Raw genomic sequence first — 21,388 nt, forward strand, 5'->3', positions numbered from 1 at the left:
CCTAGTCAGACAGAAAGGGTGGGGAGTGCTCACCCCGGCCCTACTTCTAGGGACCATCCTGGCTCAAGTCAGAGCCACGGCTTCTCAGCCAAATGAATCCCAAAGGTCATGTTGGGGTAGACACAAGTAAGGTGGGGAGGGGCAGGAGAGGGGGCTGGAACCCTTTCACGGTGTGTGCAAGGACAGAGACAGCCCAGGCTGACATTCATCCCTTCTCCCTCTCTTCCTCCCACCTCACTCGGGGGACTGGCACTGCTGGTGGTTAGCCACTTCAGGGTGGGTGCTCCTTGGTTCACAGTGCCCAAATGCCAGGGGGAGGTGGCAGTGTCAGGGTTCCAGGGTTCAGGGGCCTACTTTCAGCAAGCTGGATGGGTAAGGTTTACTAGGGACCAGAGACCCCACCTAAGGGGCCAAGGCTCTCCTGCTCCCTTCTTTGGGGTGTGACCCCTGACACCATCACCACATTCTACCCAGGAGTTTGGGAGATGGAAAAGATGAAGCCACCTGCGCCCAGCACCAGACCGTTGTAAAAAAGAAAGGAAGGAAGGCAGAAAAGGTTTTCTTTTTTCTTTTCTTTCTTTTCCCCCCTTAAATTCCTAAGGGGAATGAACCCGGACAGCAGAGTCACGGCGGGGCCCTGGTCCGCTAGGGGGCGGCCCGCTCCCGGGGCGGGTTGAGCTGGACTCTTTCCGAGCGCAGGGCGCAGACCGCCGCCAGCGCCGGGGCCTCCAAGGCGAGGGGGCTGGGGCCGGGGCTGGAGCGGCCGGAGGACGCGGCGGAGACGGCAGGGCTGAGCTGCACGGCCGTGGTGTCCTGTGCCGTGGGCTCGCTGCTCTCCATCTCCAGCGCCACGGGCCCGGCGCGACCGCCACCCTGGCCCGGGCCCGCCGCGGCCGCCGAGCGCGCACGGGTCGCGGGGCCCCGGCGGCTACACACGCAGCAGGCCGCGAAGAAGCCGAGCGCCACCACCAGCAGCGCCGGCCCCACGACGAGCAGCGCATTGTACCCAGGCAGGAAGGAAGCGAAGGCGCCTGCCAGCGTCACGTTCACGCCCGCCAGCAGCGCGCACAGACCGCAGGCGCAGCACAGCGCCGGCGACGGCAGGCCCGGCACCCGGCCTCGGGCGCGTTCCGCGGGCGCCGGGACCGGTGGCCCCTCGCTCTTTTCTGCCGGCGGCATCGGCCTGCGCACGCCAGGCACGCATCAAGCTCTCTCCTGCCGCCGGCCCGGAACAGCCCAACTGCCAGGAGCCTCCTCACGCTCGTCCTGTGGGCACACAGCAAGAGGACGGCGTCAGCAGGGTATCTTGACTTCCAATCCTAGGCTCCGTCTGTAGCTACACTGAGTGCCTGGGTGGGCAGAGGTCATCTTGGCCAGCCCTCTGCCTCTGCCTCTGGGAAGCAACAACCCATCCCGTATGTGAAGAGTCGACTTGTTTCCCCACCTAGTTCCGGGGGTCCCTCGTGGCCAATCTTGCCATCCTCCCTCTCTCCTCACTTTTTCGTCCTCCAAACGGACGCTGCCCCTCCAACCCCTCTCCTCCAGGAAGCCTACCTGAACTCATTTGAGTGAGATAATGGCTGGAAAGTGCTCAGCACAGTGTCCAGTTCAGCTTAGGTGCTCATCACATGATAATCATCGTCTTCAGTAGTCCTAACTAGAAGGCAAATGGCGGCTCTTGGGATTTAGGCACTTACTCCCTCAAGTGGAAGAGGCCTTGGAAATCATCTGACCTTGCCCCCCACCCCCGCCCCCTTATTCAGATGAAGAAACCGAGGCTCCCAGAGATCTAGCAGTTTATCCAAGATACAGAACCAGGACCCAAATGACCATGCCACTTGGCCTCAGCATCCCCACCCTAGGCTCCGGTAGGCATAGCAATGACACTGACTCTCCTGAACATCAGATGAGGCCCTGGAGTCAGTGGCCACGTGAGAGTGAGGAGCTCCTGATGGTTCAGACGGTCAGTGAGAGGGCACAGTCCCCACATCGGCTGGCTTGGGCTGGAGCAGATCTAAGGCACCAGGGCCCTTTCTAGACTGGGCATTCTATTAAATTCCAATCCTACCTCCATTCCACTCCCCACTGTTCTACTGTTGAACCTGCATTCAAAAGCCTAATTGCTGGATGCTAGAATTCCTTTCTAGGATTCTCTAGATGTCTCTGGTTCTGGGATCTATCACTGGATTCTAGAATTCTGGAAATGCATGCAGAAACAAGAGTAATAAAATTAGAGTCTAGGGATTTATGATTTCTATTTGAGAATTCTGTTCTATAACGCATAAGATCATAGTTGGTACAAAGGCCCTCAAAGGACGAGATCTTAGCTAGTGAGCTGCGTTAGAATTGTGGGGAAAAAATGCCAGAAAAGGGTCCTGGATGGGGATGAAAGGGAAGTAATCAGATGGTACCGCGAGTCTGAGGGGAGCATGCAGGGTGAGGAGCAGTGAGTGAGTGCGACCTTCACAGGGGGCCTGACTCTCCTGCTTCCGTCTTCTCTCCTGTAACGTGGGGCTAATCATAGAACCCACCTCATAGGGTACAGTGATAATTAAATATTTTAAGCTAAATAAAGCGCATAGAACAGTGAGTATTTAATAAATGTTAACCATGCCCTTGTGGTGCTGGTTGACAGAGAAGGGAGCCATGAAGTCTCAAATCTGGGAGGTTGGTCATGTTGGTTTTGGAAACAGAAAAGTTGGGCTGTCTCCCAGGTGGAGGTACCTTTCTGAGTGTCCAAACCCTATACCCAGTGGGGTTGGAGAAAGCTTGATGACTGAGTGAAAATGAGGGCTAGTGTCAGATCCTTCACTTGCGACACACAGGATGCGCAGGTCAGAGGACTTGAAAGGCCACCTCCAGGCCTGTCCAGAGCTGATGACTCCAGGGCTCCCTCTCCTGTCACCATGCTGAGAGGTGGCAGCTCTACTGAGACTCCAGCCAGAATCACCTTGCTGCCTTACCAAGCTGGCAGGAAGTCAGAAATCCCCAAATGTTAGCAAAGAAAGCACATGTTGACCCTTGAGGGCATCTACAGACCACAGATTCCTCAGGAAGCTCCTCATCTGCATGAACATTTGCTAACCTGCTGCTGATGGTTCTGCCAGGCAGGGATAGCAACCACTAAAAGGGTACAGCAATTTACAGTTTGCAAAGCACTTTTACATCCATGATATCACAATCTACTACTGCTTGATGCCTATTAATAGCCATATTTTGGCTGGGCGTGGTGGCTCACACCTGTAATCCCAGCACTTTGGGAGGCTGAGGCAGGCAGATCGCTTGAGCTTGGGAGTTTGTGACCAGCCTGGGCAACATGGCAAAACCCTGCGTCTATTTATTTTGTTTATGAATAAAAAGAATTTAAAAAAATTTTTTAATAGCCACGTTTTGCAACTGAGGAGACTGAGGCTGAGAGAGGGAAGTGGATTGGGGCTCTGGTGGCTGGACTAAAAGGAAGAATAGACATTCTGAGACCAGAGTCAGAAAACAGATGAGCTGGCTCACACCCCACACAATCTTGCCTAATTTTAAAGAGAAGGATTTGATCCTCAGGAGGGGCTGTGAGATTCCCAAATCTTCCCCTTTCAAGCCTCTCCCCAACCTCATTCATCAACATCTGACATTATCTGAAAAAGGCAAGGGTTCCCTTCCTGTGGGGAGGGCTCAGTATGAGGGTGCCCTGATGGAGAGGAGGGAGTCTGGCTCACCTCACTTCACATCAGTCTCCTGGAAGCTGACATTGGATGAGGGTCAGGAAGGCCCTGCTGGCTGGAGAGTCCAGGGATCTTGCTTTTCTTTTTTTTTTTTTCTGAGATAGAGTCTTGCACTGTCACCTGGGCTGGAGTGCAGTGGCGCAGTCACAGCTCACTGCAACCTCAGACTCCTGGGTTCAAGTGATTATCTTGCCTCAGCCTACTGAGTAGCTGGGATTACAGGCACCCAACACCACCCCCAGATAATTTTTTTTTTTTTTTTAGTAGAGATGGGGTTTCACCATGTTGGCCAGGCTGGTCTCGAGCTCCTGACCTCGTGATCCACCTGCCTCAGCCTCCCAAAGTGCTGGGATTACAGGTGTGAGCCACTGTGCCTGGCCAAGATCTTGCTTCTTTTCCCATAAGGGGAAGACTCTCCTTTGCCTTTGGGTTTTAGCAGTTTTCCTGTGATGTGCCTAAGTGAGTTTTTTTTTGTATTTATCCTTCTTTGTAGATATTTGCTTTGTATGTATCCTTCCTGGTGCTTCTACAATCTGTGGCTGCATCATATTGTCCCACAGTTCAGGAAACATGTCAGCTCTTATCTTTTCCCCATTCTCTTTCTCCTCTCCTTCTGGGACCTTCATTGCTTGTATGTTCAGCCATTTGCTATTGCCCCACATGTCTCTTTTACACTTTATTCTATATTTTCTAGCCTTTTCCTTCCTTCCTTCTGTTTCAGTCTGGATATTTGTCTACTGAAATATTTTTCTACCATCTAGTTTACTAATCTGAAATATTTTTCTACCATCTAGTTTACTAATCCTATTTTCACATGTGTCTTTTCTGCTGCTAAATCCATCAATGGAGTTACTTCATCTGTTGTAACTTTTCAGTTCTGGAATTTCCACTAGATCCTTTTTCATAGATTCCAGTTTTCTACTGAAAGATTCCCTTGTTATTTTCTTGAACATATTAAACCTTCTAGAGTCCATATCTGAAAACTCCAACATCTGGATCTCCAGTGGGCTTGTTTCTATTGTCTTTTTTATTGCTCTTGTCTGTTTTATTGCTTTTGTTCATTTGGTCTTATCTCCTGAAATGCCAGATAATTTTTTATTGAATGTCCAACATTGTGTATAAAAAGTTATAGAGCTAGCATGAGGCTCTGAATGATACTGTCTTTCTCCAGAGGGGATTTGCTTTTGCTTCTGACAGGCACTTAAAGAAGGACAGGCCGCTTTAACCCAGTCTAGGATTATACTGATTGGAAACTTTGTTCCAGTCTTTCTGAGTCTAGTCTATATCTGGTTAGCCATTATTCCCAGAGTGTTGCTTTGGTCTTCCCAGTAAAAACTGTAGGTGTTTAACAGTACCCTTTCCCTTTTTAGGCCCCAAATTCAAATTTGACTCCCCAGTCTCATGACCACTGCCTCCTACAAACTGGAAAATGCCTTTAGGGAAAAATCAAAATCTAGTATTACTTCTCTCCACAATCTTGGCCCCCTCAAGTCCTCACTGCCTTGGTAGCTCTCCCATGCCTTTAAACAGATTTCTTAAATGCTTAATCCAGCTTTTAAAGTTATCCTCAGCAGGTAAATTGGTCTGATAGAAGCTAGTCTACTTTAGCCAGAAACAGAAGTCTAGATGATAATCTGAAATTAGCACGTTTAGATCTATAACTAAGTTATGCTATGCTAAGCACTTATAATAATATCTAATTTAATTTTTACAACCTAAGATTAAGTATTACTATTACATCTCCATTTTGCAGATGAGGAAACTGAGACAGAGAAAGATTAAGTAAACTCACCCCAAACCACTCAATTGCAGTGGTGGTGCCAGGATTTGAAATCTGGTGTACTGATCCAACCTGAGCTCTCAACCTAGCACAGTGCTAGATTTGCTAAATGTTGAATGACTGAGGCACAGGGCTCAGGCTCTTCTGAGGCCCTGTAAATAAGCTCCTGTAATTAGAACTTACACCACTCAAATGTCAACCACAGAGGAAGACAGGTTTTCTCTGGTTCAAGGAAGGTAAAAATCACTTTGCTTCTTCCTTGGTTTAGCAAACTAGGTTCAACAGAAAATAATTCCAGCCCAGGGGCTGAGCTTCTCAGTGCTAATTGCTAATGAATGATTGATTCTTATCTGCTCCTGGGAGGCAGAGTGACTATAAGACAAAAGGGTCTCTGCCCTAAGCACAAAAAGGACTAAGAACATGTGGGTGTTGGGCTTATTCCTGAGGTTGCCTCCACCCTGGTTAATTGGGATCTGGGAGTGTGCAGGGGTGAGGTGTTGAGGCTGCTCAGCTGTTGTAATTCAATTTGCACCACCATTTCATCTGGTGGACTGTGGCCTCCCGCAGCTGCTGTTGCGGTGTTGGTTCTGTTTTGTTGTGGGTGTTCTGGCTAGCTCTGTTGTGGGGTGTCCTTGGCACAGTTCACTAAAACTTTCTGGTTTTCCACTCTACTGAGCACATGTTAAGATTGCACTTTCTGGCTGATTTGTGATTAGGTGGCACTGTGTGACGTTCTGGCCAGGGAACTGTGACACATGCCACTTCCAGGCTGGCCTATTGGATTATGGAAGCAGGACTCTGAGTTGATGCTATTGCTCTCCCCAGTCCTCTAAGCCCCTTTTATTTCATTCCAAGTCCCCGCTTCAACCCCAGTGCCTGAGCAGGAGGGAAGGGCATTGCTCTGACTCTTGAGTTGCGAGGACTGGAAGACCTTCACTTCAGTGAGTACTCCAAGCTGCTGAGCCCATGGAGATCATCTAGTTCAATCCCTAAATCTTCAGAAGCGGGAAACTGAAGCTTGGAGTAGAGGAGGTCTGTGGCCAAGCCAGACCAGAACCAGGCCCTTTCCCACCCAGCCAGGGCTCTGAACACTGCCATTCAGCTGCCCATGACCCTGGCCAAGCAATTCACCCTCCCTGCTGCCCTGCCTCTGGCTAGGTTTCTACATGGGGAGTCCAGTCCACAAGCAGTTTGGGGGAGGAGCAGACACTGGTTGGGCAGCCTGGGAGAGCTGGGGTCCCTCTCTGGGCCTTAGCTGTCTGAATGTGAAGAGAGGGGTATAATGAGGTTATTGTCCCCAAACCGAGGTCCCTCATCAATCAATCTGCTGCCCCACCCTCAACTACTTGAGGTTTGTAAAGGTGGAAATGAGGACCTGTTTAGAAATTACTGTCAGTGTATCAAAAGGTCTCATAAAATGGCACATTTACGTATATGTATACATATATGTCCATATGGCACATTTATGTATAGGTATACATATAAATGTATATGGCTGTACCTGCTCATTGTACCAGATTACTTGCTTTAGGCTGGGATTCTGTTATTTCCCTGGGAAATCAGCTGCTGCACAGGGGTTCTGGTTGAGGGGCAGGGGCACTCATATTGAGCAGCAACTCTCTGCTAGGCACTTTCCCTACGTTAGCACATTTAACCTTCACTACAACCCTGTGAGCTGTTGCAGTCCTGCCCCCAGATCACAGTGAGGACACCGAGGCTAAAGAGGTGAAGGGACTTACTCCGGTTTACTCAGCTGCAATAGGGAAAGCTGGGATTCAAACCCGGTTTTGTCAGACTGAAAAGCTCATATTTTTGGCTCATTAGAATTGCTGTTTACTGAAAGGCATAGAGATGTTTGCTTATTTAAAAACTTTGGGCTCAAGGGGGTGGTCCTCAGCAGGTGAAGGCAAGAGCTCCTGGAGAGGGCGTCTCTGTCTGAAGTCCCTTCAGGTCAGCAGGTCAGCCTGCGCCCCGCTCTGTCCCCAACCCATGGTTCTGGGATGTTTGTGTTGCACGAGAGCAGTTGCTTGACTAGAGGTAGCTGCCAGGCCTCTTGGCTCCAGATTCCTGGTCCAAAGGCCCAAGAGCCTCTGGGTGTGGGGGCTTCAGTCCAGACATCAGCCAGGGGCCCCAGCCCGCTGTCCTCCACGGGAGCCTGAGCCCCTCACTTGCTAGGTCTGAGCTCTTTCCTGCCCACTATGAACTCCTCTGTTCCTTTTAGTCTTAGCCCTTCTGCGCCCTCTCAGTCCCTGGAAATCTGGGCCAGCCCTCTTCCCAGCACCCGCATCCTCAGGAACCTCCCACATTGCTCTCGCTCATTGCTGGCTGGGGCTCATTGACTACCTTGGGAGCTCTCAGCTTCTGCCAACTGAACTCTGCATACCCAGAACCCAAAGAGCTACCATCACCCTCACCCTAGCCAATCCATGGGCCTGTCCTCACCATAGACACATGCATATACATGCATACTCACACGTGTGCATGTGCGTGTGCGCACACGTGCACACACACAGTCTCCAAGCTGGAAACAAGGTTTGAGGATGAAGCCTGAAGTCGTGGCTTTCCAGCTCCTGTGTGTGATTCCCGGGATCTATCATCTTCCTCCCTGAGCCCATGTGCATGCACGAACACACACACAGACACACACGCAGTGACCGGACATATCCAGAAATACAAACACAGATGCATAGATGCGTTACACACAGAGAGTTGCAGACACAGGCCAACATATCACACACTATCAGTTGCCTGCCTATCTGGTGGAGATGAGCTGCTGCCCTGGAGACTTCTCCTTGCCTGGAAGCGTGATGGTGGAGGGAAGGTGCTTGAGAGCAGAAGCCCCTGGGAGAGGTGATGGGTGGATAGGAATTCCATTCTGGCTGCTCTGATGTTGCCTCCCCATTCACAATGGGTCTCCATGCTGGCAAAAGGCAAGCACTCACCATTCCCCTCACTGGGGCTCAGCTTTGCCATTGGTAAAGTGCGAGATTGATCTAGATGGTCTTTGTAGGCCCTGCAAGCTCTGGCTTCCAGCACAGCTGAGAGGCCCCAGTGGCACAAGACTCCAAAGGCTTCTTTGAGCGATCACAGGTCTGCGTTGGTTAGACCAAGCCTTTGTAACAATCCAGGCAAAGATGCTCCCTTCCAGTCCTTCCTGGTGCTCTCGCACTTCCCCAACAGAATCCTCAGGCCGCAGTCCCCAGCAGGGGTTATATAGATGGCCAGACTGGGGTCTCTAACCTCAGTCTGGGCCTCTGCCTCTACCCTAAGCAACTCAGCTGCCTGGATCCAGCCAGAGGGGTGGAGAGAGAGGACTTCAGACTGGCAGGAGTGGAACTGCCCTTCCTGTCTGTCTCCTTCCCTCCAAGGCTCTGGAACTAGCTCCACTTTCCTCTCTAGCCTAAGGAACTTCAGCATCTTTTGCCCAACCACCCAACCCCTCTGCCCTCTTAGTTTCTTGACTTCTCATCTCCAGTGCTCAATTCCTTCATTCCACCTCAGCTACACTTCCTCATACCTCATCACCTTCAGGACTTTATCACCCTTGTCATCACCCTGAGCCATTCCACCTCTGAGAAACCCTGACACCCTACTCTTGACTGTAACTCCACTGCTACCTCCATACAAACATGGGCACAGCATAAAGACTGTTCTAAGCCATATATATATGTATATACATATATAAAATTATTTTTTTTTTTGAGATGGAGTCTTGCTCTGTTGCCCAGACTGGAGTGCGGTGGTGCAGTCTCGGCTCACTGCAACCTCTGCCTCCCAGGTTCAAGCGATTCTCCTGCCTCAGCCTCCTGAGTACCTGGGACTACAGGTGCACACCACCACACCTGGCTAATTTTTGTATTTTTAATAGAGATGGGGTTTCACCATGTTGGCCAGGATGGTCTTGATCTCCTGACCTCATGATCCCCTGGCCTCAGCCTCCCAAAGTGCTGGGATTACAAGCATGAGCCACCGCGCCCGGCCACCCTTTATATATATTAACTCATTTAAGTGCCATGACAACCCTTAGGTAGCACTACTGCTGTCGTGATTTATGGATTGGAAAACAGAGGCCTGAGAGGTCAGAAGAATTGCCTAAGGTCACAGACATCATGGTAATACAGGGCAGAGCTGTGATTCAAACCTAGGCTGTGTGTCTCCTAAATCTGTGCCCTTCATAACTCCACACTGCCTCTGGCTGTAACTGTTCTCTGATCTCATGCAATCCCTGGAACTCGACAGTTTTCTCCACGATACTCTTGCTTCCACTTCTGTCTGCATCTATCCAAGAACCCAAACTGCCTTATTTCCATTACTCTGTTGCAACTTCACTTGTCCCTTTATCTTTCTGCCAAAGCTGCCAGCAAAGCCTCAATTGCAACAGTCTGGCTTTCTGCCACCTCAAGTCTATGCCTAAACTGCTAAGCCTTGTAGGTGAAAAAACCACAGCTGGGCGGCATGGGCCCTTTGTACATCCACATCCCTGGCGTCACTGTGGTCCTTAAGGATCCCGGGAAACCTCCCACTTCCTAGTCTGAGCTCACCAGCCCGTCACTGGACTGTACCTCCCACTGGATGCACCTAAGAAGGCCTCTCCCATCTTGAAACAAAACCCACCTTCAACCCCACATCTGCCTCCAGCTAACACTCTGCTCTGTCCCTTTCTTGAAAGCACTGTCTACAGTATATATCTCACCTCCTTGTCAAGAGCCAATCCACTCCAGTCTGGTTTCTGCCCCATCACACCACAGACTGCTTTCACCAAGGCCACCAGCTGACTCCTTTTTGCTGAATTCCATGAACACTGTTCAACCCTTAGCTAACTTGACCTCTCCAGAGCTTGGCACCTACTGAAGCCTCCCTCCTGGAAACATACTCTTCCTCTGGGATACAGTTCCCTCAATTTCATCTTCGCCCACAGAGCCCACAGACCCAGCCAGAAAATCTGGGCTTCATCCTCAGCTCCTGTCTCCCGAGGCTTCCCTCCACACATTTGCCATCTATCACCAAGCCCTGCAGACTCTCCCCGCCAAGCATCCCAGAATCCATCCCTTCTTCTCTAGTCTCACCACTGCCCCATCTCTCCTCCTAGGATCCTCACGGCTGCTGCCCAGCCCTGCCCCCCTCCCCACCCCCGCCTTGATTTTGCTCTTGCAGGGCTGACCTCACCAGGTGTGTGAGCTCCCTGTGCCTGAGCCATGAGCCTACTTTCTCTTCCCCTGGCTGACCCCAGCTCTACCTTCAGAGTGCAGCTGGGATGCTGCTTCCTTCCTTCCTTCTTTCGGATTTCCAAAACTCTGCAAATCAGGACTGTTAAACTCCTGATACCCTCATGGTGCCATGACTCCTGTGTCCAGGTCTGCAGGCCCCAGCCATCTTCCTTGAGGGCCAGGATTATGTCCACCTTGTTTGTTGCAGTATCGCCAGTTGGGGTGGGGGGAGGGGCGGTGCCTGCCTCTCCCCAGGTGAATATTGGTTAAATAAATGGCCCAGTGAATATTGGTTAAATAAATGGTGGGGGAGGCATTGGTCAGAGGGGCGTTTTCTGCCCTCCTGGCTTCACCTGTCTCTTGGATTTGAAGTTGCTCTGTGCTCTCCTCTCTCCCATCCCCTCCTCACTTTCGGCCTTGGGGAGGATGTGGAGGGGACAGGTGAGATTCTAGGGCAGAGTCCTACCCAGTTCAGAGCAGGGCGGGGTGAGAATGGAGCAGAGGAATCCCCGGAGCCCGCGGCCAGTGCCTGCGGAGTGTCTCCCCTTCTCCTGCTCCCTATCTTTCTCACCCCTGTCCTCTCGCGGCTACAGGTTCTTGACCACTTGTCTGGGCACTACTCCTGTCTCCTGGAGCTCAGGCTGGATGGAGTCTCTCCCCCCGTTCCGGTAAGCGTCCCCTCCTCAGCCCCCTCCCGCCAGCGTCCCCTAGCTCCTTCACTTGCCTGAGCCGGTCCGTGGACACTCCCCTGCGGGTCCGACTCGGCTGACCCTTGAGCACCCTGGGTCAGCAGGAAGGAAGAATCCCGCGGGCGCAGGACCACCAGTAGAGAGGCCGCCACCTCCTCCGCCGTCCGCTGACTTCTAGGGGCTGGGCCGGCGCACAGCAAGGGGGTTGGGAGGTAGGGTCGCCCTCTCCCACGCGGCTGGGTTCCCAGGCGGTGTCCTGGGCCGAGCCGCTTGGAGATCCTAGATCAGCAGGTGGGTGGGAAAGGGCGCCCCGTCCTGGGCCCCCCGCCCCTGCGCGCAGGGCAGAGACGCGCAGACCCGCTCCCACTGGGCTCGGCTCCCTTGGAGCAGCCCCGGCGGCGGCGGCGTTGGGCTGGGAGGGGCCAGTGCCGGTCCCCAGCCGCCTCCCGTCACCCGGAACCCCTCTCCTTCAAGCGTTGACCGCCGACCCTCAGCTCCCCTTCAACCCGGGGCGAGTGGGGTTCTTACCATACACCTCCCCTCTCCGCTCCGTCCTTCTGCCGTTCTCCTCTACGCTTCGCGGTCTGCAAGCACCCTTGCAAATAACTCCTAGCCCACCCACACCGTCTCGTCCGCACTTTCCGAGAGCCAGGCACGGATATATTGCAACTCACTCTAGGGCAGGGGTACAAGTCGAACTGGCTCTGCCTTCAACTTCAAATGGATTCTTCTTTCTGGAGCGGGGCTGGAGCTGTGGGGCGGGGGAGGGGGGATTTTTCCAGGGATGGACTTGTTTTCAGCACCCCTTCCCCAATCAACTACCAATCCTGCACCCTAGAAAGGGGTGTGGCCATGAGCCTGTCTAGGGAGTGACTCTCCTGGGGGTGTGTGTAGGAGCTTTTTGGGATGAGGGCTGGGGAGGAAGTGCTGGGCAGCAGGCGCCCCTCAAGGCTGGGCTGTGTGGGAGGGAAGACTGAGGTGCTGACTTTTCAGACCCTGGAGGAGTTCAGCTGAAAGAGCATCTCTCCAACCTCTGCCTTCATTCGTTTACTCATCCATTCATAAACCCTACCTGATGTGACTGTGTGCCAGGCAGCCTTCATGCTGACAGTGGCCCTGTGGGGGAGGGCTACCATATCCCTCCCTTTGCATCTGGGGAAAGCCAGGCTCGAGGCCCCACAGCCTCTTGCCCTAGCCCCGGGGATCCAGGATGTGAGTTTTATCTGCAGACTCCAGCCCCCAGCCTGTGCAGTCCTCCTCCAGGTTGGCCCAGCAGGCATGTGACTTCAAGGAATCTGCTTGGACCAAGTAGTCCCCACCTTTAGATCACTTGTGTGTTCTCAGCACCCAGCCCAGGGCTGGGCACAGTCACAGTCCTGGTGTGAGAATGGCTGTTGGAAAGAACCAATTTCATTCCTTGAGCAGACCACTGGCAGAGCTTGGTTCAAGGACCTGTCCCTGCCCACGCCCCTGTCCCTGCCCACGCCCCTGTCCCATGCTGAAATATTGGAGGGTTCTACTTCTCCCTAACGCTACCTACCATACCACCCACGCCAGCTAGGCCTGACCTCACCTTTTCTCGAAGTGTGAGGGGGAGAAGCCACATGTCTCCACATTGACTACTCCTGTGACCACGGGGAGGGAGTGGAGAGGTTGAGGTTGGGGATGTACTTGAGCAAGATGTATTGGGATATTCACCTGGGCTGGAGGGAAGATGTTTCAGGAAGCCCACTGCAGGGAAAAAGAGGAACTAGAGTCCCAGGCTCAAGAATTTCCACTCAGTTTAAGGGTCTTTTGAAGCCTCACCCAGCTCTTCCCCAGTGGACATAGGCTCTTGCCGTTGTATGTTTTCATTCCTTGATTTATTCCACCTGGGCCCCAGCATCTCTCTGTGCCTTGGCCCCACCAGGCTTCGGGGATTCCATAGCCCCGCCCTGGGGAGAGCATGGCTGAGAGGGGTTGATGGGCAGGGGTAGGGAATCACACTCTCCGCAGCTCAGGCCCCACATCCCCCCCACCCCTCCACCCTGGGTATCTCTGGGCACTGAGGTGAGGATCGAGATGGATAGGAGGGTCTCCCATTGATGGAGCCTTGATTTTCCACCTGGGCCCCAGCATCTCTCTGTGCCTTGGCCCCACCAGGCTTCGGGGATTCCATAGCCCCGCCCTGGGGAGAGCATGGCTGAGAGGGGTTGATGGGCAGGGGGTAGGGAATCACACTCTCCGCAGCTCAGGCCCCACATCCCCCATTCCCACCCCCTCCACCCTGGGGTATCTCTGGGGCACTGAGGTGAGGATCGAAGATGGATAGGAGGAAGGGTCTCCCCATTGATTGAGGAGGGACCAGCAGCCTGAGATATTGTTGATGAAGGAAAGGAGAAGGGACAGGGAATAGGCAGCAGCTGGGTGGAGAGGAGGGCAATTTAAGGAGAGGAAGTTGCTTCTCTCAGCTGAAGGAACTGAAGTCTCTACACCTGGCCAGCATTTGTGGAAGGCAGCCCCTTCATGGAGGTCTGTCGCGCTGTGGTCAGAGAACTGATCCCTTCCACCTGTGCAGAGGACAGCAGAAGGTAGAGCCTTGGATAGGGAGAGATAGGAGACCTGGCTGCAGGCCTGGCCCCGTGACCTTTCACCATAGGACTCGATGAGTCCTTTTTCCAGTGGGGCCTCAGCTTTCCCATCTGAGATGGACTCTGCTGCTTCAGAAAACTTTGGTTTTCCAACATCCACTAGGGTGTCTTCTGGGTGCTTGGCCCTTTGCTCCCACTCTCAAGAGGGGAAATAGACAAAGGCCACTCAGAGTGGTCTGTGAAGGAGGGAAACCCTGGGGCTGGGAAGCACAGTGAAGTCAGGGGAGGCTTCTAAGAGGAAGTGCCGTCTCCCTTGATCCTGGAAGAAGGACGTGATTTCTAGCTTGTTTTCTCACTAAACCAGGCCAGAGGCCGTATGGAGAGGGTATCTGTAGAGGTCAAACAACTCTGCCTGGAGGGTGCAGGTGTGGAGGGAGGAACAATGTTTTCTGTGAGGACACACCTGGGCCTCCTTTCTCCAAACTTGCTCTACCCACGGTAGATGGGACTTTGAAGTGGCTTCCCAGGGAAAGCCTAGGGAATTGTTTTTACATTAAATTGAATCCATTAACATTTATTAAGCACCTACTGGTCTGGTGCTAGACACTAGAGCAGGGGCAACGTTCAGTAGACTTAATTTGGCTTAATAATTGTTTTGTGAAAAGGAAGACTTCAACCCTGCCTGAAAGGTGGCAAGACAGAGGTTGGTGGAAGAGAATGAGGAGAGTACGTGGGTAGGAGACTTTTTTTGAACGGGGCCTTTAAAAGTGGGGAATTTGATAGGCAGAGAGAAGCAGGGAGTGTCCTGGAGAACACGGGGCAAAGCTTGGAAACAGCAATGTGTTTTGCTTGTTCAGGGAGCAGTGAGAAGATGGGAAGAGAGAAGTCAGATCACGAAAAGCCTTGAGTGGTGGAGTTAGACACCAAGGGTCTCAGGGCTGGGCTCAGCTGAGAAGTCGCCTCTTCTGACCCCCAGGCAAGGTTGTTTGTACCTGTCCCTTTGTGAGCCCCCCCAAATTCCCCCATCTGATTCACTGCTGCTGAGAGCCTGTCCCTGAGGAAATGCCAGAAGTTCTGATATTTGGAAAAGGATCTTGTCTAGCCCTTCTTTTGGGCTAGTGAGCTCTAGAGCCCCTGGGCTAGACCATGGGGGTGGAGGGTCCCTGTCTGTGGTTCTTGTGGGCCTGTGGTTCACTTCTGTAGCCTGGTTAGAGCAAGGGACTGGGGCATCCTGGTCACAGTCAGGGCCTTGGACCCCAAATTCCGGAGAAACAAATCAGTAGATCGAACAGACAACAAAACTGAGCTGCAGTCCAGAAAGAAAGGCCAGGACAGGAGCCTGAAACATGGGAACCCTGTGGAGGTATCTGGCGACACCTTGCTCCAGGCCCCAGCCCACACCAGTGGAATCCATTTTGGAGAGGCTTGGCCGGGCGAGTGCAAAAGGCCCCATTCCAGACACTGTTCCCAGCTGCTCTGGGGTCTGCAAGGCCTGACTTGTCTCCAGTTCGGGTCTTCTAACCCAGGAGGGCACTGAGATAGGGGCAGCAGGCAGGACGGGAGGGCAGGGCAGGGGCAGCCCCTCAGACTTTGCCTCAGCATTCCTCAGCCCCTCGGGTCCCCGGCTTCAGCTTCTCCAGGGTCCTGCTCACGGTGGACAGGCTGCTGCGGGCTCCTGGGGAAGAGACCAGGGACGAGGACAGCCTCAGTAGACAGGTCCCCGTGGAGTTGTCAGGGTCAGAGGAACTCAAAGGGACCCAAGGCCGGGGTGCCTGGTGACCCCAGCGCAGCACTGGGATAGAATGGAGGGAGGGGAGCATCTCAGGGGACAGTTTCAGCCCAGTTTAAAGAGGTACCTCCGGTCAGGATGGCTTTCAAGAGGACAGCAGCATAGGCTGGGGGTAGAGGCAGGACCCCGGAGCCCACCGCCTGGTTTGAGCTTTGGCTGCCGCACTTCCTGGCTGTATGGTCTTGGGCATGTCACTAAATCTCCCTGTGCCTCGGTTGCCCCTTATGTAAAATGAAACTAATGATAGTGCCACCCTCATGTGGTTGTTGTGAGACTTAAAAGTGAATAATAGATGAACAGGGCTCAGAACAGTGTCTGGAATGGGGCCTTTCACTGAGTATTAGGCCTCCAACCCCTGGTGGCAGAGACTGGGCTGGGACCATCTTTGAGAAACTCCTGCCCTGGAATTTTCCAGGTGTGGGGTGGAGGAACAAGGAGATGCCCAGTTTGGGATGTGAACTTTAAACTGGGGTGGTTAAAGCTAGTACCCAAAGCTGGTACCCATGGGTGCCTCTTTAAACTGGGCCGAAACTGTCCCCTGGTGTGTCCCCCCCTCCCCATTCTATCCCAGCTCTGCCCTGGGCACTGGGAACTCCAGCCTTGTGTCCCTTTGAGTTCCTCTGACCCTGGGGGAGATGGGAGAGGGGAGTGGGAAAATAAACTGAGGCATAGGACCTGGGGGAGGGGAAAGGGAGGGAGGGGGAGGGGAAAGGGAGAGAAGGGGAGGGGAAAGGGAGGGAGGGGGAGGGGAAAGGGAGAGAAGGGGAGGGGAAAGGGAGAGAAGGGGAGGGAAAAGGGAGAGAGGGGAGGGGCAGGGAGATGCCCTCCTTCCAGTGACCATGCTGGGCAAGACAAAAGCCCTCAGAGTAAGCAAGAGGAGATCAGTTCAGCTTGGAGCAGCAAGGGTCTGACTGCGCACATGGGGGAACTGCCAGCAGTACCGTCCCCCTGCACTGGGGAAGCCCCTTCGGCATGCTGTTCAAGGCTCCCAGGCCCCACGTTGCTGCTCAGTCAGGGAGGGGAGATGAAAGAAGGATTGAGGCTGGGCACGGTGGCTTATGCCTATAATCCCAGCACTTTGGGAGGCCAAGGGGGGGTGAATCACCTGAGGTTGGGAGTTCGAGACCAGCCTGACCAACATGGAGAAACCCCGTCTCTAATAAAAATACAAAAATTAGCCGGGCGCGGTGGCTCACGCCTGTAATCCCAGCACTTTGGGAGGCCGAGGCGGGCGGATCATGAGGTCAGGAGATCGAAACCATCCTGGCTAACACAGTGAAACCCCGTCTCTACTAAAAATACAAAAAAAAAATTAGCCAGGCGAGGTGGCGAGCGCCTGTAGTCCCAGCTACTCAGGAGGCTGAGGCAGGAGAATGGCGTGAACCCCGGGGGGCGGAGCCTGCAGTGAGCCGAGATCGGGCCACTGCACTCCAGCCTGGGCAACAGCGAGACTCCATCTCAAAAAAAAAAAAAAAAAAAAAAAAAAAATACAAAAATTAGCCAGGCGTGGTGGCACATGTCTGTAATCCCAGCTACTCGGGAGGCTGAGGCAGGAGAATTGCTTGAACCCGGGAGGTGGAGGTTGCAGTGAGCCAAGATCGCGCCATTGCACTCCAGCCTGGGCAACAAGAGCAGAACTCTGTCTCAAAAAAAAAAAAGAAAAAAAAAAGACGGACTCGGGAATTTCTGGAACTTACCTTCCTTGTTGCCATTGGTGCTGGATCTTCCTTCCCCGTGGTCTGGCCCTGGATGGGGATGGATTCTTAGGCTCCCTGCAGGATGAGACCACCCCAAGCCCCCTGATTACTGAGCCATTCCCCAAATCAAGCCCAGGTTGGGACGGGAAGTTCTTCTTGCTGTCTAGTCTCCATCCCTGATGCTGTCTTTGCTCCACTGCATTCCTTTAGGTCTCATATGATCTGGGCTGATTTGGACAGGAGAAAAAGAACTGGGCCCTTGAAGGAGAAAATGGCAGATCTTTTAGGGAGGTGAAGTCCCGGGGACAACTGGGGCCATGGAAAGCCCCGTAGGATTGGCGGAGATGGCTTCCTGTATGTGGGGAGCTGAGATGAGGTGGGAGCTATGCAGAGGCCGTAGGGTCTTAGGGGAAATAGAGGGTCTTTCATGGGGGCTCAGGGATGGAGAGGGAGTTATTTAGAGATGTTGGAGGCTTTGGGGAGTCATAAAATCTCTCAAGGGAGATGGACTTCCCAGCTCTGAGCTGGTTCAGGCACCTTTGCTGCAGGCACTGGGCTGGATTCTGCCATGTTGTAGTCATGGCAACGCCTGCACAACACACACACACAGCAGCTCTAACACAGACAGCTAGTGCGGTCTCACACATGGGCTCATCCCAGCCGCACAGTAGGTCACAGACGAACACACAAAGGGTCTGGAACAGTCCTTGGCAGAGGGGTCTGCTGGGGTCAGGGAGAGGCCTCACCTATGGTAGGCAGGATGTGGTCCAGGTTGAACCGAGCCTTCAGGAAGGGGTAGGCCAAGATGAGCAACCCTGAGAAGAGACATAGGGGGTTCTGTGATGGGGAGGGGCCTGGTGAGTGTTGAGGCTGTGGGTGGGCTGGGAGATCGAGGGGTGGTTTGTGAGATATGGGTGTACATGGGAGGAGCACAGTGTGCAGAGTTGGGACTGTGAGTGTGTAAATGTGAGCCCGTGGGTGTGTGCGTCTGGGTTGGTGGGGGCAGTGCCTGTCTGGGGAAGGGGCTACAGACTGTGAAGGCCCCAGCTGCCTGGCTCCACCATTCCTAAGCGAAGAGCAGGTTGCTGGAATGAGCCTGGCTGATACCACCGCTGCATCTCTGCCGTCCCCACACTTCCCCAGGGCCCCCAGGGCCGGACTGGGCGCTTGTCCTCAGCATGCTCCTCCCCACCCAGACCTGGGGGGCAGGAAGCGGACCCAGTCCTGCCTTGCCCGCCCCCACTCCATCCCCCGATGAGCATCTGTGCCAGAACCCGCAGGTATAGATACCCAAAGCCCCCTAGCCTGATGCTTCTGGTCCTGCTTTTGGCCCGGGGTGGGGGTGGGGTAGGGTGAGGGATGGCATTCAGCGTCACGGCGAGGCAATCAGTGGGCCTGGCCCACACAGACAGATAGATGGACACAGCTGCTGTGGAGGCAAACAGGGAAAGAAGATGAAACCCTTTTTCTGAGCTGGAGCCTGTCTTTGGCTCAGAGAGTCCTCAGGAGCTCTGTCCTTTTATCTGCTGCCATCAACCCCCTGTTCTGCCCAGATAGGCTGATGAATCCCACCACAAATCCAAGAGCCTAGAACTTGGGGCTGGAGAGCCAGCGGGAGTAGCCAGAAAGGAGTGTGACAGCCAGCTCCCCTTCTTTTCTCCTCCCCGTGGCTGGAAGGAGCCCCAGCGCATCCCTCCTCTCCCGCCTGTGCCCCTGATGGCGGCCTTGCTCACACCTCTAGCTTCCATTCTCCCCAGCTGATTCCTGCTGACCCAGGCCTTCCTTGTTCCTTGTTCAACTGACCATGCCCCTGCCCCCACCTCCAGAATCTCCCTTCCCTCTCCCAGCCCAGCCCAGCCCCTGCTCACCCAGAACAGCAGCGCCAATAAAGACACCGCCCATGGTAGCTGCAGCCTTGGATACGGAGATGCCGATAATGATGCTGCCAGCCACAAGCCCGAGAGCCACGCAGGCCAGCTGCAAGCAGCGGAAGTCTCTGCTGCTGATGGGGATGTCCATGCAGGTGCACCTGGGGCACTGCCTCCAGCCGGTGCAGTCTGGCCCCAGAAAAGTCCTGGAAGTTTCTGGGCTCTTGGATGTCTCCTTGTTGGTGCTCCAACTTCAGGGTAGGAGTTTCTGGGCAGTAAGATTATAGGTGGGGAACCCTGGGATTTATCTGCAGTCCTATCCCGCTGCTCCACTAGGGGCCCCCCAGTCCCACCTTGACCAGGGATCTGTACGAGGTCACCCAGCTTACTCTTCCTCTCTTAAAGCCCTCTGAAGCTGAAGCCCACCCTTGGGACTCCTGTGTGGCTACATTTCTGCTTTGGCTGCCAGAGTTCTAGGGAGCTGGGCCTGTTCCATAGGATCCTTCCCTGCCAGCCTCCACCCAGGAGGGTTCAAGCTCCCCTGCCCAGGACATCCTGCCCCAGCTTCCTAGAGCCACTCACTTGCCACTGAGCCTCAGCCTATGAAAATTTAAAGCAATGAGAGGCAGGGTGAGGGGTAGTTGGTCCAGCGGCCACAGGCTCCTCAGAGATGTAGGCAGCAGGGAGGTGCTGAGTTATTCATGAGGTTGCAATGTGAGTGGCTGTCTGGGTCCCAGGGCCCAGCGGGCAGTCAGCCCAGGTTCCACTGCTGGTTCCTGAGGGGGAAGAACGAGCTGGTGGCTTTGCATGTCGTTCAGAAGCCAGGGATGTGAGGAGACTCCTGGTCCCATGCTCAGGGCTCACTGTGCTGTGCTCTGCCCTTTGGCCTGGAGGTGCACCTGGGGTCTCTGCTTGGAGTCTGAGATAGACACACGGCAGGGGGCTCAAGAGACAGGAACTGCACCTGGGACGGAAAGCAGACAGGGAGAGGCATCCCTCCAAGTCTGCTCCCTACCCCTGCCCATCCCATCCCCCTCCTGTCCACCTCTGGGCTCCCAGGTAGGGCTGAGGGCGTCCTAGTTTGAGGCTTGATCTCAGGGGACTCCCTTGTCCTCAGGTGGGCTTGGTACCCTCCCCCTTTTTAGTGGCCAGTGGAATGGAGAGTGAGCGCTTCTAGCCACCTTGGGGATCCTCGACTGGGAGTGACAGAGAAGAGCAGTGGTGGCGCTGGTTTGGGCAGGAGGAAAACACCTAAGGGGTAGGGTAGAGAAGAGGACTTGGTAGGGGCTGGGTGCTGGGAGTGGGAGGCTGGGTCATGGTTGGTGCCTTCCCATCCGCTGAACTGAGCACCTGCACCCAGCCTGTCTGAGTTACTTGCAGGATGCCCCACCCCGAGGCTGGGAAGTGGTCACCAGCCCAGCCTAGCCCTGAGCCCTGCCTCGGCCTCTAGTTCCAGCCTTCATCATGCCTTGCATTATTTGGCCCTTTATGGAGCAGGGCCTCCCCAGGCCCAGAATATGGGCCCAGCCTGGCCCTGCACCTGGGCACAATTCCTAGGGTCCCACAATCCTGCTCAGAGTCCCGTCGCCAGCCTCCCTGGCCTCTCTTTGGATGCCCCCTCTCTGCACCGCATCTGCAGTCTTATATTGCCAGGCTCAACTTCTTGTTTCTCCACCTGCCTCCATGGCTGCCCTGTTCTTGTTCTATCTCTTCTGTAGACTGAGAGCCCCTTGAGGGCAGGTTCCAGGAGTGAGCTCCCCAGAATGCTGTGGCTGGGAGGGACCTGAGCTAGGCTTCTGGACACGAGGACAGAGTTCAGGGAGAGTGCTTGGACTGCACGACAACCTCCAGTCGTCAAAGAGGAGGGCTGTGGACACAAGGGAACCTCTGTCTGTAACAAGAGGCATTCCTTGTATGTGGAGAAGGGGGCCTGAGAAGGCCCAGGGTCACCTGAGTGGAGCTTCGGCTCACGATGAGTCTGTAGAGAGGGGTGACTGCAGCACACAGATGGGCCCTGGACTGTGTTCCTGTTCCCCACAGAAGGAAAGCCCCTGGAACTGGGCACTCCCCAG

At 54.2% G+C, this 21,388-nt stretch overlaps 2 protein-coding genes across 3 annotated transcripts; both read right to left on the reverse strand.

Annotated features, from left to right (window-relative positions):
- Positions 1 to 636: 636 nt before the first annotated feature.
- TMEM275 (transmembrane protein 275) lies at positions 637 to 11,961 on the reverse strand. The gene is made up of 3 exons (XM_030823254.1): positions 11,921 to 11,961; positions 1,555 to 1,657; positions 637 to 1,266 (listed from the first exon to the last, which is right to left on the reverse strand). Exon 3 carries the CDS (start codon positions 1,177 to 1,179, stop codon positions 646 to 648), a length of 534 nt encoding a protein of 177 aa, XP_030679114.1. The 5' UTR covers positions 1,180 to 1,266; positions 1,555 to 1,657; positions 11,921 to 11,961; the 3' UTR covers positions 637 to 645.
- A 1,595-nt stretch (positions 11,962 to 13,556) lies between these two features.
- On the reverse strand, positions 13,557 to 19,467 carry KNCN (kinocilin). 2 transcript variants are annotated; one of them, XM_030823227.1, is made up of 4 exons: positions 19,317 to 19,467; positions 18,195 to 18,263; positions 17,449 to 17,523; positions 13,557 to 15,637 (listed from the first exon to the last, which is right to left on the reverse strand). In XM_030823227.1, exons 1-4 carry the CDS (start codon positions 19,465 to 19,467, stop codon positions 15,558 to 15,560), a joined length of 375 nt encoding a protein of 124 aa, XP_030679087.1. In that variant the 3' UTR covers positions 13,557 to 15,557. The 2 variants fall into 2 exon arrangements, with proteins under 2 accessions (XP_030679087.1, XP_003259072.1); XM_003259024.3 differs by lacking the exon at positions 18,195 to 18,263 and having other exon boundaries at positions 15,499 to 15,637.
- Positions 19,468 to 21,388: the final 1,921 nt, after the last annotated feature.

This window comes from Nomascus leucogenys, chromosome 12, assembly GCF_006542625.1.
Source record: "Nomascus leucogenys isolate Asia chromosome 12, Asia_NLE_v1, whole genome shotgun sequence".
Lineage (NCBI taxonomy): Eukaryota > Metazoa > Chordata > Mammalia > Primates > Hylobatidae > Nomascus > Nomascus leucogenys.